At 35.9% G+C, this 18,905-nt stretch overlaps 1 protein-coding gene across 6 annotated transcripts in view; it reads left to right on the top strand.

The window, feature by feature from the left end:
• LOC124365877 (transcription factor CP2-like protein 1) overlaps nt 1-18,905 on the top strand; it is a 188,721-nt gene that overhangs the window by 135,922 nt on the left and 33,894 nt on the right. For all 6 annotated transcript variants that reach the window (XM_046821979.1, XM_046822013.1, XM_046821996.1 and 3 more), the window contains one exon: nt 3,889-3,965. In XM_046821979.1, the coding sequence (XP_046677935.1) occupies nt 3,889-3,965 (77 nt within the window). The remainder of the gene's footprint in view (nt 1-3,888; nt 3,966-18,905) is intronic.

Genomic DNA, 18,905 nt, shown 5'->3' on the forward strand with positions numbered 1-18,905 from the left:
ATACAACTCCAATGAAGTTAATGAAGCATATGACAATTTCAGCCGAACTCTTCTTGCAGCACTCAATCAAGCATGTCCAGTGAAACATACCAGGTGCAAAAGAAGCGGAAACAAAAATAAACACACTCTCCACAACCCTAATGCTCAAAAATTGAGGCAAAGATTTCTTTTCGCTCAAAACGCTTACAACACCACTGGTAGCGAGGAACATAAAAGACACGCTGCCCATCTCAAGAAAGAATATGACTTGCAACTCCGCCACCTAAGACAACAAGACACAATAGCTAAGATAACAGATGCGGATAATAAAACAAAAGCCATCTGGGATGTCATAAACTTAGAAAGGCAGCCAAAAGAAAACAAAAATGCCCTCACCCAACTCGAGGTAGGTGGCCAGGTTACGTCCAGCCCAGTGCGGATGGCAGACTATCTCAACAACTTTTTTGTCAACATGGCTGAAGAAACCATCATAAACAATGGGCTGAACAATAAACAACCATTTACTCCGACCGAAAATAGTTACATCCCCAACCTGACACTGAAGCCAACTAATTCAGAAGAAGCTGCCAAAATTATTAGTGGATTGAAGTCAAAGCCCTCAGCAGGATACGATGACTTATCTACCATAGTCCTGAAAAAGTGCCAAGACGAACTTATAGAACCACTGGTGCACATTACTAATCTTTTTTTTTCATCAGGAGTTTTCCCGTCTGCCCTGAAACTTTCAAAAGTGTACCCCAAGTTCAAACAAGGTGATGCCACAAAAGCAGGCAACTACAGGCCTATCTCACTAATCCCAACCATATCCAAAGTAATAGAAAAATTAGTGCTGATTAGACTTCTCGAACATCTTTCAAACAACAATCTCTTAACAGAATATCAGCACGGCTTCCTACCTGGTAAATCTACAACCACAGCACTGATTAATCTTGTAGAGTTCCTACTAAATCAGCATGAAGATGGGAACACATCAACTGCCATTTTTCTAGACTATAGTAAAGCCTTTGATAGTCTTGACCATGAACACCTTCTGAAAAAGTTAATGACACTTGGAATTCGTGGAACCTCAAAAGCATGGTTTACCAGCTACTTAACGGAACGAACACAAATGGTTGAGCTAAGATACAACAGTAATAGAGAAACGGAAAAGGTCAGGTCAAGCACAAAAAAGATCACAAGAGGTGTACCCCAGGGCTCTGTGTTGGGACCCATTATGTTCATTCTCTTCACAAATGACTTCCCTAAGTATATACAGGAATACAGCAACTGCATCATGTATGCTGATGACTCAGTGCTCTTGCTCGGCAGAAGAACTCCTGGTCAACTAGAAATAGATGCATACACAGCAGTGAATATGGCTATCCAATATTGTCATAACAATGACCTAGTTGTGAACGAGAAGAAGACAAAACAGCTCATTCTAGGGAGGTGTAGAAAAAAAACTCCAAGACTACCAGAGACCGATGACACCACCTTTACCAAGTACCTTGGGGTAACAGTTGACCAAGACCTTTCTTGGACATCACACATCAACAACTTCTGCAAAAAGCTAAGCACCAGACTGTATGTAATACGACGAATAAAAAATATAGGAAACACCATGACCACGAGGATTGCATACTTCTCCCTGTTTGAATCCTATATCCGCTATGGGATAGCAGCTTGGGGAGGGACAACTTCTGGCAACCTGCAACGCATACTTTTGAAACAAAAAAAAGCCATACGAATACTGGGTAATCTCCAACCACGAGAGTCTTGCAGGGATGCTTTCAAGCACCTCAAAATCTTAACAGTCATAGGCCTGTACATCCTGGAAACAGTAACGTATGTCCACATCAAGACTCCAGGCATAGCAGAAAGGGGTGAGCAATTCCATCACTACAACACCAGACGGGCCACTGACTACTGCCTTCCTGTGCACCGACTCCGCAGCACTGAACATAAGCCAAGTTACATCGGCGCCAAAATGTGGAACTGTTTGCCAGAGATGCTGAAAAAAGTGGATCAACAACAATTCGCTCGTCACTTGAAGACCTGGCTTCTCAATCGACCCTTCTACAGCATTGAAGAATTCATGAGCTGGCAAACTCAACCAGACTTTTGAAAAATTACTCAGAATTGTACTTGCTCCTCAGTAATATTGTATGACACTATACTTATCTTGACGATAACGTAATAAAGATATTTTTGATTTGATTTTGATTTGATTTACATTCTCCTACATGTATACAATACTTCATTCTTTTTAGGATCCTTTTTCAGGGCTAACAATGCTTCACTAATTTTATACTGTAGTGTTTTTATACTATCAGTGATAAGCAGCTGTTTTATTGCAAAAAATACCAGACCTAAAATGCCTACTTTGTAGCATTTTCAACAAAACACAATTTGTTCAAATAATACTAAGATATATAGCAGATTTTTTAGTTTTGTATTAAAGACCTTAGAAGTGGTAGTTGTTTTTTCTCTAACTAGAAGACCATTTTGGGTAATATGCATACTTTTTATAAAATGTGTGAAAAACTTTGTTTACTGTAAATTTATGTATATTTGGTATCATTTTGTTCACAGTAACCAAGAGTATATATTAATCTATAATATGAACCATTGATGTAAATATTTTAAATTTTCCATCTAGGTCAATATTATAAAAACTGTTGTAAAATATAGAAAGGTGGTATGGACATACTTAGGAAAGATAGTTGTGTAAATAAATTTAAAATTACAAATTGGCCAAAAGGTTACAAATTTATTCAAGTTTTATAAATTTTATAGTTTTAAATAATTTTTTGGTTGGAAATAGTACTTGAAAATCATAATTTGTTACTGATATGTTTTAACTTATAAAACTGTATCCTAAAGCACATTAATAATTTATGTCACAACATACCCTTGAGTATATAATATAACTATATGAATATAAAAAGATGAATCAGTAAACACAATATATTTGCCTCAAAACAATTACAAGGTCAAGACTAAATGTTGCAGACATAAATATCATTAGCTATAATGCATGACAAACAAAATAATCACTAGTTTTCAATGAATGTCACTGACATCACAATTAAAGGACAGTAAAAGAGTGAATAAATTGAGAGCATGGTTTATTCACCTTTTAATCGTGTTTCCAATGTTGTATAATCATACGGTCTTTCAACCATATAAGTACTGATGTGAGCTGCGATGCTAATCATGCCAATTGAGAGCATGGTTTATTCACCTTTTAATCGTGTTTCCAATGCTGTATAATCATACGGTCTTTCAACCATATAAGTACTGATGTGAGCTGCGATTCATGTCTGAAGATTAAATACTCTTTTAGGTAGTATACTATTTGGCTAAATGTAAATAAGTATATATATACAGACGAAGGTTATCCAGAAAGTAACTGCCATTTACGTAATTAGTGGGAGTAGCACCGTCATGTTGACATCAGTATGAACAGTGGTTCATTATGTTTTGAGACTCCCCATTCAAGTAAAAAAGTGGATTTTGTGTCAATCCCTATGTGTGTATATAAGCAACAACTTTGGCTAAATCAACAGACCAATTTCAACCAAATTTCTTCCCTGTCGGTGTTGTTAATAAATACCCAAGTATAAATTCTTAATTTTCCAAAAACTTTGTTTTAGACTTTTTTCAATACATATATTGGATAAAAAATCTAAAACACAAACTTTTAAGAAAGTAGATTATACATACATAAGTACTTATAATCTAGATAGACTTGTTAAATTTGATTGGGATCAATCAATCTTTAAATTTGACTACGGTTTTTGTTTAGATACAGACATAAAATTTAACTTTTTGGCGTATCTGGGTAATGTAAATAACTTTTAAGGATGCAAAGAATGAAAAGCTCATGAGATTCTCTGTTTGTGGCAGGTGCCTGTGACCAGTGAATGTGTGTTCACCTCCCCTATGGTGCGCTCACCTCCACTGCAGATGTCTCCTGGCCCTAAGTAAGTCCGCACATTCAACACTATTGTTAGAGATAGTAATTGTTTGTTCATGTCTGTTCCTCGGGACTGTTAAATGTTCTACATGCACAGATGAAGATAACCTTTTTTTCTAATGACTTCGCTTAGCTGTTAAACTTTGTGATATTTGGTATTGAGCAGAAAAAATACCTGTGTGGAACCTGTTCTTAAAATTTTGTCGTTTGTTTGTCTAATCGCCTTTGTGATAGATAGTTGTTGATAGAAAGATTCTAGGGACTTGAAACTTACTTCTATGGCGGTCAATCCGGAATTTAAAAATTCCCTGGATTGACTGGTACTCTTCAAACTGGTACTCTTCATGAATAGCGTGTGGTAGGCTGATGGTCCGATTAGCCAAACAGCTGATAAGCTTCCCTTTCCCGCACCGTTCCTTCAGAGGACCAATTCCTGCAAAGTTTTGACGTGGACCAGTCGAGTGAAATGGGTACACAATTACACCAAAAAATTATCAGTGGTAGAGTAAAATCTTTATATTTATGTAGCACATTAAAGCATTTATGTTTGGTGCATGCAAACATCAATTTCAAAAGTGGGACATCTGTATTCAGAAGTTGTTTCTAAACTATGGAAAAAGATTTTAATTGATCATATGGGTCTGTTACCTAGACTGCGAAGAATAAATAACAGTCATGGATGCCTTTTCAAAATTTTCGTCATTTCTTCCAAGAAAAGACACTAGCTGCTACTTCAGTTAGTGTCCTTTCCAAAGGTGTTTTTGCCTACTTTAGTTTTCCAAAATACCTTGTATCGGATAATGTACCCAACTTTAGATCACAGCAAAAGAAGGATATATGCATGGAGTATGGAATATAGCACATCTATACAAGACCCTATTATCCGAAGCCATCAAACACAGAGCGCATCAATAAAAATCTGAAGGTAGCCATTAGAATTGTCCATCACCAAAATCAAGAAAATTGGGACAACAATATACATTGGTTTCAAATAGCAAATCACAAAAGCACTAAAACTTCACCTTCCAATCTATTTTTGTGCCGTGAAATTTTCCAACCTCTTGAATTACAGTGGAATGTAGATAAACAGATCAGCAATGCCCCTCCAGACTCAACATGCGAGGAATGGTCTCAGGCTTTCGAAAATTTAAAAATAGTTAGAATTTGTTGAGAAACCAAGTATAACAAGGACAGAAAACCTTCTAAATTTAAACCTGGTGATTGGGTAATGTTTAGGGAGAATCCTATAAGCAAGGTAATTGATAAGCAAGGTAATTGATAAGGTCAATCAGAAACTTCTGACCATTTGGTCAAAACCGTGCACTATTATTGAATGCTTTTCATCATTAGTGAAGGTCCATCTTATAAATCCGTCAACTAGAAAGTTTATTAGAAGTGCACACGTTTCTCAACTGAAAAGAGTTTTTGTTCCCGTTTATTCAAACCCCATAGGTCTCAACGTACCAGCCTAATGCTCCGTAGTGATATTATTTATAAGACTTTTTAGTTTCTTCTATTCTTCCGTACACTAACACATACTCCTATTGTGAGTCTAGAGTAGTTCCATCTGAGGAAGTTCTTTTCAAGGGCCCTCTTAGAACAAAAAGCTTCTAGAGTCACAACCATAAAATTAATTTCACACAATCCCTCTGAAATGCCTGGAAACTCATGTTAGAATGGTTTTTTTATGTAGTAAATGAAATTGTATTTTAAACAGTAAAACAGTCTTTCTTATGGCACTAGCCTTTTTTTAACTTTTTATGTTTTACTTATCATTTGAAAGACGCCTTCTGATGGCCGTGACCAAGGATTTAATCTCAGTCGACAAGATTGAACAAGTCTTTGCTAGTAATACATCCATATATATACACACCACCCCACCACCAACATATCTACACATAAACACTATACCACCAAACACTACACGCTGTCTACTATTCTTTTAATCTAGTCTTGAATAAGTCACTACAGAATACTACAGTATTTTATAATAATGTTATTATTGTCAAGTACATATTTAATAATTTCTTGTTAATGTTGTTATTATTAATTGTTGTTCATATATTATATAGTAATTGTCATATTTATTCGCTGTATATGTGTTATTTGTGAATAGGTTCTAGTTGTGATGTTTTCATTTGTGCTTGGAGACGTATGTGTTTTTTAAAGAAACCGGGTCCTCAATATTTAAACAAAGTAGTTGGTTATGTTAATTAAATACATTTATGATTTCATTTTCCCACCTACCATATTTCTGCCCTACACTTAATAACAAAATTTCTTGCAGTAGTCTAGTTGTTGTATGCAGTGAGCATGCTCTCAGCTCTGTTCTGGAAATTACATCGGATGGGATAATGTTCAAAGCAAGGCAAAGTCTCACCATCAGAATTAATTGTGTAGAGAAAAATCTGTAATTATATAAAAAAAAAACTTTGCTATATATCTTTTAGGTTACTGACAGCATTTGCATCAATAATATTATGCATAAAATATTATAACTTTGCATATAAAATAATACCAACAGATATTCAGTGGGTGTGAAACTATCCTTTCATTCCTCATACAAATAAGACAAGAATTAAAACAATGTTTAATGTTTAGATTGAAATAGTTGTAACCCCGCAGAAAAACAATAATTAATCAATAAGAGGGCTAGTCCAAAGCTATGAGCTCTACAAGACGTATAATATACATGAAATATTTTTATTATAAATTCAACATATTTTTATGGTGACTATGGACTACTACGTTACTAAGCTCTAAATGGTACATTTTAAAAAGGAATGCAACTATGGGCCCATTAATTGGAACAGTATTGTCATGATTGTAGTTCTTGGCTACTACTTTTACCAAACATAATTCCACAACATTCGCTGATATCTGAAGGTGGCATTATTTTTTTCCTCAGGAGAATATAGATGCTGCTGCTGTTGATAGTAAGGTGCATCAAAATTATTGTATTATATATAAAAAACTGATATGTGAGTATCGGACAACTGCCCCAGCTTGGATACCATTATAAGTGACAATAGGCCCAGGCTGAGGACACGGGTCTTATCGGGTCGCTGGGGAATCTACAGACTCCCCAAACTCTGTGCTGTGTCGCACTGGGAACCATGACTATATTTTCTCACAACTGACACCAATTAAGATGAATTAAATTATTTTTTTATATTGAGTATTTGTAACTAAACGGTGATGAGAGGTGAATACCATACTTTATTATTGGGCTTATTTTTTAATTATTGAATTATTTTTTAGTTTCAAAATTTAATTTAAATAATCAAGGCTGGCTGGAGCACATAAGGCCTGATCCTCTGGAGGTTCTGTGCGTGGTTTACTGATTACAGATGGGATCAAACCTAAGCAATAAAGGTTTTGAAAATATTTAATACCCAAATCAGGATAAAAGACAAAGGCCGGCCGATAATTACAACTCTCCCCTGCAAAGACTACTTGATAGCTACACTTTTTGTCACACTTCATAGGTTCCTTTCGGTCCAAGGAAGAAGAACTCTATTTATTTTGGGGTAAAGAGGACATAATTAAGGTAGAAATAAAATTGCAATATTTTTCCATTGGTCCGGTTTAGGTTTTTTTTTTTTGTTTGTTCTCTTAGGACTAGAAGCTTATAAATTGCACTTTGTCCTGTAAGAACCTTTTTGCGCTGCTTCCGGAGTGACAGGATATTCAGGATAGGCAAGGTTAGGGAGTAGGGGCCGCCTCCAATTGAGATCCATGAGGAAGAATTAGGGCACTACAAAGTCATGTCTCCCCGGAAGAAGGGGAGGCCAGCTCTGAACCAGCCTCTCCAGTCAAAGTAGGCAGGGGTGGCACACCCTAGTTGAGGTTAACAAGAACCTCTGAGGTTAGGGAACAAACCCCACCTACTCCAACAGTCATCTCCCACAGTAGACTAGACCTATCGAATTGCCCATGTACCCCAGAATCTCAACATTTGGGGTTAGTGATGTGCTGCTACTGGACATCAATAAGGTTGAGGCATAGTAGTAAAATATCACAGCACAAATTTTTCTCTCTCCTAATTTCTTACCATTATTTATAGATTCATACAGAAATCACCATTGTTTGTGACGAGTGAAGTGTAAAGAGTACTCAAATAAAAATCTAAAACAACATGCGTATTTAGACCTTGTGGAACTGTGCAAAACTGAGGTGCCTGATTAAGTCTTACAGTAGTCTCATATCAGAATACATTTCTCCCTCTTTTAACCAATTTTTCGTCCGTAATTGTCTTCTTCTCTTCTTCACTTTGCTATCGTCATGAATCGCACCAATCAACAATACTGCTAACGCTTTATTTTTAGTTACAAGAGGCATAGTAGTAAAATATCACAGCACGACAATATTACACAATATCACAAGACCACAACCAACTTCTAGCATGTCACGGGACTGACTAAACTGTCAGTGTGTGGGGTACAAAGTGCCATGCCAAGCACGGCGTGCAATGCACATCTAGTGTATGGGCCGCTGTAGGTATAAACCAGCCAGAAGTGATCCCTGCTGTGTTCCGGTTTAGGTCTTACTCTATTTATTGTGTCACTGACTTATCGTCCAATCCAGTAATCGTGTAAATACCTGTTTGCTGATAGCAGAGTTTAAAGCTACTGATAAGTCAATAGGTGAGAGTAAAAACATTTTAGCTTAAGACAACCATTATTTAATTAGATGGGCAGCCAATAAACTGTGTGTAAATTGTAAAAAGATACAGTATTTGAATCACACTTTGTCTTATATGCTTAGCAGCAATGAGAACTGAAGTCTTAAGGTTCTTGGAACTTACTTTCAGTTTTATTTTAAATGGCAAACAATATTGTTATGTAGCTCCTGAAATAGCTTGTGGTGTTTTGTTAATTAGATATATGAAATTTCTTCTGAACGAATGTTGTATGTTTATGATGCCAATATTCATAGTTTTTCACATACAGGATTACTTTTTTTGTATTCCCAGGTAACAAATAAACTTTTAATATTGCATAAAAAAACAGGTAAGCTTAAAGGATGGATATTAAAAGAATTAAAATAGAATATAATGAAATAATAAAATCTCGAAAATTCTAAGCATTTACAAAGCAAATACAGAGTACAAACAAATAAAAAGTAATGGGGCATGTAATTAACAATAAAAATAAAGGTTAATCATAGCACAAAACATAGATAAAACTTTAAAATAATTAATGCATAATTAATGGCCCAAAGGAAATTACTGAACATTTAAACCAGTGTTTACCAATATTGCTGGAAGAACAATCCTTTAAAACAATTGCTGGATTAAATTTTAGGTTTGAAATAAATATAACTTTTACAAAACCAACAGCAAAGCCTGCACTCCAAAAAACAGATGAAAAGAACATTGGAGCCGCAATAAAAAACCTCTGCTGACCTTCAGAGACCTAAAGCCGAAGACGTCTCAACTCAGCTTCTTAAGACTGCAGTGCACTTTCATCTCCATTGGTCAGTATCAATAAAAAGTCTCTACAAACTCGACTTTAACCATCAGTCTTAAAAATCGGCAAGGTCTATCCAAAATTCAAATGTGGCTACACAAAAACTTCAGGCAACTAACAGGCCAATATCTTTCATAGCAATCTTTCTAAAGTAATTGTAATAATAGTGCTTAGGAGGCTGATGAACCATTACTACCCAGTCATAACTTATTTTCAGGTAGATACTTGTAACACAGATTCCTCAAGGGGAAATCAATGGCCACTGCAACAATAGGTGAATATTTAATTTAAAGTCTTGAAAGAGGAGATTGAAGGAGTCAACTAGCAGAAATATTTTATGTAGGAAATGGCTTAGCACAAACTATTAGATCCAACCCCCTGCATGTAAAAAAAGGAGCATTTCAAGGTTGCATTCTAGGACCTGTGCTATTTATCCTATTCATAAATAACATGCCAAAAAAATATTGTAACCACGTAACATGTAAATATTGTAACTGCTCAATGTTAATGTATACAGACAACACAATGCTTCTTCTGTCAGATGGATTGTCTGACAAGCTAACTGATAAATGATGTACATCAATGAACATGGCTTATTAATTCTGTCATGAAAATTACTTTGTTGTTAACATGTCAAAAACAAAGCAACTGGAATTTGGGAGAATGAAAAAGTTAGTTTCTGCTGTAGACAGTATACAATAAACAAAATATCTTTATTTATACATTCTTGGAGAACAATGGTGTTAAAATGTTATGGAATTGACTCAAGAAGAGAACAGGTTAAATTCACTAAGATGTTCAAGACTCCAAATCCCATTGAGTTCTGCAGTTTGTGAATCCATCAATGGTGTAAAACGACTTTACCAACCAATTCTTCAGCTCCCTCTTGAAAGCGATGCTCTCTTTCTGTAGTTTTATTTCTTCAGGCAGGATGTTGAACAACTTAGCTCCCATGTAAGATGGCTTTCCTGAGCACAGTGCCATACTGTGTACTAGTAAATTGAAGTTTACAGCCCAACATGTGTTATATGTATGCAGGTCTCTATCCCTTGTCAAATTGTTACAATGTACATACATTATCACTTGTAGCATATAAAGAGACACTACAGTGAAAATATTGAGTTCAATAAAGGCTCTTTGACAAGTATCTCGGGGCTGTAAGCCTGCCAGGACTCGGATACACTTTTTCTGAAGAACAAGTGGTCTCTCTATGTTTGCCATGCTTGAACTGCCCCATACTGAAAAACAATAGCTAAGTTGAGAGTCAAAAACAGCGTAGTAAGTAGTTGTTGCTGTATTTTTATCAGTTATCGCCTTAATTGGGAGAACATCATCATAGGATTTTATTTCAAAACATATTTTGGCATTGTCTGCTGAAAAATAGGACTCTAGATGAAATGTTGTTTACTAGGTCATTTGTGAAATAGTTGAAGGTATATGGTCCCAGACTCCATCCCTGAGAGACACAGAGGTTTGGGATGTGACAACATGAAAAAGTAATAAAAATTAACCCTTTGAAGGCTAGGCCATTAATTCAGTTTTACCTCTAAACATCCTCTCCATTAAATCCAGTTGCCAAAAAGGCCAGTCTCAAAATGGTACTTACTTTTGACATACTCCTACAAAAACTAGTGCAACTCATCTATAAATAGAACTATCTTAATGATTTTTGTTTTGTTTTACTTAGAATTATATTTAAAAACATTCAAATATTTTTTTAAAGCCATGAAACTTATTTATCCTTTCAGTGTATTAGTGTTATTTTATTTTTAAATTTTTGTATATTTAATTGTTAAAAACTAGAGTAATAACAATTTATTATGAGTATTTTAAATCAGTTTTTAGACATGGGGTAATTTTATTTGGCAGCTGCTCTAAGATAGTTAAATTTCTTTTCTTAAAATATACAAATTAGATTAATAACAAGATCGGAAACTATAGCACACTTTGTCCATTCAATTAGAAGTACAAACTATCATAATTTTATGTATGTTTTATTTCATTACTATCATTCTGAAGAATTATGACTTGTAAACATTTACAAATGAAATCCATAGTCATAATACTCTGGGTATCATAGATGGAGCAAATCATTATCTAGTCGTGTTGTATTATCTGTGAAAGTGTCAACAAATTTAATCAATTTACTAGTAAAAATTTAGTTAAACAAATATCTTCTAAATCATTGGTTAACTATCCTTATTTTTAAAATGATTTTCTTAACATCTGGAATAAATTTTTACACTAATAATTTAGTGTTTATAATGTACAACTGTACTTAATTGTTTATTTACATTTCAATCAATCAATCAATCAAATATCCTTTATTTCCAAACAGACATATATTGGATTGCGTCATAAATATTAAAAAAATACAAGTACAGTTTACATCTATACATACAGACTATTTACCAATAAATTCACTGAGGGTGTAGAAACATTTTTCTATTAAGGGGGGTCGGGAGCTCCATTTAAGCCCATGTTAAATTCTCAAACTTTAAGGAACATTTACAAAAAAACTATAAATGATAGCACTTAGAACTTTTTTTTTTCTTGATAAAGCACAACAATATACATATTTTAACACGAACGTTTTGTAAAAAAATATTTTTTGGATTTTTGGCAATTTAAAAAAAAAATACTCTAAAAATTACCAGTAATTTTTATAAATTAGTCGCAATAAAAAATTTTCTGATTGAAATTTTTTTTAATCCATGTGTTAAAACGTGTAGAATAATGCCCTCTCCAAGATAAAAAAAAATTATTGATCTATCATTTATAGTTTTGGAGATAATGTTCCTTATTTACCGAAAGAATTCATTTTCGGAAAAAGCCATTTATTTGGAACATCCATTAGCTTAGCAACTAAACTTGCTTTATAAATGCATTCTTACACCATATGAGGGATTGTCTGCTTCCTCTGCTTCATAGTCGTCTTCTAGCCTCTTTTTTGCCATTGTAGTCTGTCTTTGACACTTTTTTTCTACTTCATCGACGGCTTTATTCACTTTTTTGATGCGTAGCATGTCCGTGTCTTGAGGCACATACACACAGTTTACCCCAGGTACAAGCCCTAATTTAGCAAACACTTCGCATCTGACTATATTGCCTTTGTTGAAGACAGCAATAGCATCATACACCCCTAATTCTAGAGTTGATAGCATGACAAAAGTTCGCTTGGGAATACGAGCCCAAATCATGTTATTGAGTGATTCACTTTGGTTCTGTTCAAGCAGGTTTTGAAGAATTTGCAAATTTACAATGTCATTAGTGCCACAGTTACCTTAGTACTTATTGTAATCTGCAAGACAAGAACTAATTTTCTTACTAGACAAACTCTCCTATTGAGGCTCTGGAGGAATTGGGCTTGGTGCACTAGTCCTAGGTTCTGGGCTTTGTGTACTAGGCCTAGATTCTAGGCTTCTCACACAGTCACTATCTACAAACACCAATTTAGGCTTCCCTACTTGCTTACGTTTTTTAAAGACTTTGTTACAAAATCTAGGCATTGCAATACCTTTGAAATAAAACTTCTAACACACAGAAAACACCAGGAACTTCAGAAAATAAACTGTGACATTTGAAATGTTATTCTTGGTTATAAACAGAAGAAAACAATAACAAACAAGGTAATGAAAGAAAAAACAGGTGACAAACAACTGTACCAATAGCAAAAAACGTAATAGTAATACAGCTCTATTTTGCATAAAGAGTTATAGTACAATATAAAATACTGTCTCCTCAATGCTGAAACTCTCACCAAAAATTTGAAGTACAGCCTTTAGAAAAAAAGTTTTTATTCAAGAACTACTTGGCCGATTTTCATTAAATTGGTCTTGAATTAACCGCTATGAAAAGCAGAATAATATTCAATAAAAACACAAAAAAGTAATTTTTGACCCATTTGACCTCCCGACCCCCCTTAAAAAAGCCTTCAGTGTTCTCTTAAAGACCATTTCATCTTGTACATTCTTTAGGTCCACAGGAAGAGAATTATAAAAAATTACAGCATTATAAAAACAGTGATGTTTGAAAAAAGAGGTCGCATGGGGGGGAATATTTAATTTGTTGCTATTTCTGAGGTAATGTCTGGACTGTGGAATTAGTGACTCGAAAATGCCCTGGTTTTGCTCAAAAAATACCAATGTGTGGTAAATATATATATACTGGGAAAAGTAAGCAGATTGAACTTCTTAAAATGTGATTTGCAGGATTCTGATTGACGGATGCCAGCAATAGCTCTCACCGCTTTCTTCTGCAAAAGAAAGACATGTTTTGTTCTGCAATTTTCAAAACCCCAAATCTCAATAGCGTATGAAAGGTAGGGATAAACCAATGCAAAATATGACGTCAGAAGCACATCGGTTCCCGTGAAAGATGAAAGTCTACGAAGAACAAAAATACCAGCACAACTTTACGTGCGACATGATTTACGTGAAAGGAGAAGGTAAGATTCCTATCAACAATTAGGCCTAAAAACTTGACCATCTGCTTAGAACAAACCTCTGCATCGCCAACCCAAACACTCAAAGAGTCATTGCGTCTTGATGAAATCGAAAAGTCTAGCAATGTAGTTTTATCAGCATTCACGGCCAAACCATTACTCTGAAACCACTGGACTATTGAATTACACTGAACAAACATCTCCATATTGAAATGGCAAGACTCATCAATTAAAAGTGATGTGTCGTCAGCAAACAAACACAACAAGCCCCTCGAAACACAACTGCTGAGGTCATTCACATACAAAATAAAGAGGAAGGGTCCTAGTATGGAGCCCTGAGGCATACCCGTCTTGACAATCTGCTCATCAGAAAAGCATCTTTTCCTAGTATTTACGTCAACGTATGGAATTTCCACAACTTGTCTACGCTGACTCAAGAAAGATGACAGCCATTGATTTGCCAAACCACGCACACCCACTCTGTCAAGCTTTTGCAAAAGAAGTTCATGCGAAACCATGTCAAATGCTTTTCTCAAATCAAAAAAGATACCAGCAGAAAACTGTCCCTCATCAAGAGCTTTAACAACTTTATCCAAGAGAGCAAACATTGCCTTCACAGTTGAGCCTCCCTTGACAAAACCAAATTGTTTGTCAAACAAACCGTTATTACTCTCCAGGAAAGCCGTTAACCTTATCAAAACTGCCTTCTCAAACACCTTAGAAAATGTCGATCCGATCGAAATAGGCCTGAAATTATCAAGTTCCTCAACCAATCCCCTTTTATGCAATGGCTTCACTATAGACAACTTTAAAATGTCAGGAAACACGCCATTTTCAAACGAAAAATTTATCAAATGGGCAAGTGGCCTAACAAAATACTCCGTACATATTTAAGAAGCTTCGATGATATATTGTCGAAGCCAGAAGAAGCCTTTGCTTTTATAGATCTGATGATGTCAGATACTTCCACTTCAGAAACAGGTGAAAAGAAAAATGAAGACACCCTTGCACTTGATTGTTGTTGAAGAAGAGACAACGATGTGGAAGATGAACTTGCATTTGACACATTAATGAAGAAATCATTGAACAAGTTGGAAACGTCTTTCGGATCCCTCAATGACTCCATTACTATCTTTGATGGTTCGAGGGATATCTGCTGAAACTCTTGCCCTACCTCTATGCTCGTTCACTATGTCCCACACAGTCTTAACTTTATTTGAGGAAGTCTGCAGTAAATGATTAACTTTAGATGACTTAGCTTCCCTCACACTAGCCCTAAATTGCCTTTTCAAAGAAAGGTAGTGTTTTCTTCTCTCATCAGGTCTTTAGTTTTATAATACCAATGCACAACCAAATCACGTAGCTCAATTTGCTCCTGGGTTAAAGACACTTTGGCATTTGGAGAACGCCCACGAATCCGAACTCTTTTCTCAGGAAAAGCCTGAATGAAATAAAACTCTATAGAGGACATAAACAAGCTCATTTTATCATCCATTGTTCTAGCCGCATAAACATCATGCCATCCATGTTTCCCCACCCAGAAGATGTCTAAAAATACGAAGATTTTCCTCTACAAATGATCGCTTAAGCATAAACTTAGGGCAACCAGGACCAGATAAACACCTGACATGTGAGATTTGTGCATGGTGATCGGACAAGGTATTTATCACAACAGAGCAACTGAAAATGTCTTCAGAAAGATCAGTATATACATGATCGATTAGGGACCAGGAGTTTTTAAATTCCCTCGTAAATGAAGTTACTTTATTGCTTAAATCGTGAGATGCCATCATGGATAAAAGCTTATCTACTTTTATGTCAGGAACAGAGAGATTAACATTGAAATCACCCACAACAACAGTTCTAACTGCTGGATTTGTGATATTGTGAAGGCAATCGGATAAACATTCATAAAACATCTCATGTTCTTGCACTGACGCTGAAAAAGGTTTAGGCTTATAAGCGGCAACAACAAGAAGAGGAAACTGTCTGAACTGAAAGATCGCTGTCGCAAGCTCACACCTACCCTCCTGACAAAATCGGGAGACATCTAAAACATTGTGTTTTATTGAAGATTTACTAAAGATGCAAACACCTCCCTTTTGGTAAATTGTCCTACAGAAAGCTGTAACACCAGTGTAACCATGTAGTGACAAAACCTCAAACTCAAAATCTCTCAGGTGGTGTTCAGATAAACAAATTATGTCTACATTTTCGGCGTCAATAAAAAGTTGAAAATTATCAATCTTGTTACTGAGACCCCGAACATTTTGATGCAGAATCTTTACAGTATCAGGTGGGCTATCTAGATGTCCAGGATCTGCCACTGCAGAGTCTCCAGGGGGATGTGCTACCATACAACTGCCGACAGCACGTCTGTGTCGTTTCCCGACTGGTCAATATTCGAAGAGCACAGAATTGAATCATTTAGTTGAGCCAAATGAGAAGCACTGGGAAGCACTTTATTTTGCTCATGTGATGACCGAGGACTAGAAAGTGCTACGCTCAAATCAGCAGATGACTGAAGACCAAGGCACAGATTTGACTCGGATGGCGACTGAATACTGGGGCACACATCATTAGTCTCCGCTGATACCTGAAAGTTGGGACACACACTTGACACATTAGACGTTGCTTCATGAATAGTTCTCAGTGAGAGAAAAATGAGGTTACCGAAACACTCATTACCCCTTCTATTCAGATGTGTTCCATCACATGCAAGATGATAGGGCCTTATCACTTCAATGACATCAAAAAATTCGACATTAAAATTATTACACATCAACATCAGTTGATCATTGTAATAGAAGAGGGCTCTCTGACTGATATCCTTCCTCGTGAGAACGCTATTCACTATTATAACAGAGTTTGCGAAGGTCCATTTAGCCGTACTCAACAAGTCAGCCATCGAATGGAGTGCCTCACGCTTACCCCAGCCACCGTCATACCCAGGGCCACCATTGTAACCACGACCAAGGTTGTTAGTGCCTACCAAGAGATAAATTATTTCAGGTTGTGCAGACTTATATTTTTTAAGCTTACCCGTTATATGACTAATTCTCGACCCCGGATTTACATCCACAATAGCTCCCTCCTCTGCACACCTTTTCCCCGAGAAACGCAAAAGAGAATCTCCGTTTAATAAAACACTTGACATTGACCTCGTTTGTGCTTTGTTTTCTTTTTTATTTAAACACTTTGAACTATCTACCCTATTGGACACATTTCCTCTTACATCTGAGTGCAAGGCACTGCAGTGAGAAAAAGCTTTGTTGACTGCATTGAATAACATTGGTAGATATGTAAGCAGATGGTTTAGGTTTTTTTTATTTTGTGTTTTAAGGACTTAACTTTCCATTTTCCTGATGAATTACACCTGATTGTTTCATTTACATCATTACCCTCAAACTCAAGCACATGAAATCGATTGGTACATTGTACTGTTTTGTTGTTCTGCAGAGAAAACTTACATCCTCTGTTCTTAATACTACGCTTGCTCTTACATTTGACCCTTTTCCAAGTTTCAGAATGATTCACTAATACCTCTTTACATTCAAAATTGTTATGCCTATTTAACAAGTAATTATCAATATCACTAATATTTACATTGGTTTTTGAACAATTAGAGCCATCAGCAGAGAGCTCTGTAGTTGCAGTAGGCTGTACAAGTAACGACTCATGATAGTTGGTAACTAAGAGACTATAAGGCCCCTCAATAAACAGTTTATACCAGTCACAGAAGGAAAAGCCTTTTCCTGGTATGAACTTTTTACAAAATCCCTCATTAACAAACTTAGCATTGACCAGAACACTTAGTCCACACTCATAATTGTTACTCTGTTGAGTACAACTCAGCTCGTTGAAATTACTCGTATTAAATCCCAGCTTGGTTGCAACAGTTTTTGCAGATGATAAATTTGTGCCCTGGAGCGAGTCAAAGTGGTAAACCAACTTACTAGCTATGTCAACAAACATTAAGCTCCAGTGTGACCCATTATCTTGCTTCAATGTAACTGGATTGTCACTAATACATAAAAAAGCATATTGTTTCTCAGAGAACCTTAAGTCTCCTAAGAGTTTTTTTACATCGTCGAAAGTAGCATGCATACCAGTTGAGTTAGAGAGGGATCCATAAAAATTACTTTGGAAGATTTATCTTCAGAATTGTTGTTAAAAGCCTGAAAATAAGAATCAAGCCAGGTGTCATCGACCCATCTACTTTTAAGCCAGGAATTTTCCTCTGCTTTCTTAACTGAGGATTTTAGATTACTAAGTCGGTCAACTCTATCCTTTGTTTATTACTAGCCTAGTTCTAACCTAATACTAGCTATAATCTTATCTTTATCATGAATAGCGGATTGCAAAGACGAACATTCATTACTTAAACTTTCCAACTTTGACTTAACATTAACTAGACTAGATGTCATGATAGACTTTTCTTTCATTGCAATGTCTATCTCTTCACGGACGGCGCCCAGTTCACTAAATGAAGCATTCAGGTCACATTGTCTTTGCTGTTTTTCCCGTTCAAGCCGGGATTCAAGAGTTAAAATGTTACACTGAAGGTCTTTAATTACTGTTCCAGAATTATTATTAGAAGTCATCACCTCATCCAAACGCTGGAGTAATTTAGTTATGTTTAACTGTACGTATGTTAATATAATGTCAGGATGATTAGCCTCTAACTTCTTTAAATCCAGACAGAGATTTGTAATTACTGTCTCCGTTTACACGTCAAAGCCATCTGTACTAGCAAATGTATCCTCAATCAAATTGACAGTGCAATTTGACATTCCACGTGTAATCACCATTTTATTGCGTCTACACAGACTCACTAAGATAATCACTTTAGGTGACGCAATGTCAAACGCATACACATAAATAACTGCAAGCCCAAAATACACGTATGAAAAGTAGTTCAAGCGTAGAAATTGAAGGCGCAACAATAAACCTTCGCAGCGGGTAGGTGCAGCCGAGCTAGTCTGGCCGTACAGCAGTAGTCACAAGCGGGGACAATCAAGCGGCAGCGGCT

This window comes from Homalodisca vitripennis, chromosome 1, assembly GCF_021130785.1.
Source record: "Homalodisca vitripennis isolate AUS2020 chromosome 1, UT_GWSS_2.1, whole genome shotgun sequence".
NCBI classification, from domain to species: domain Eukaryota; kingdom Metazoa; phylum Arthropoda; class Insecta; order Hemiptera; family Cicadellidae; genus Homalodisca; species Homalodisca vitripennis.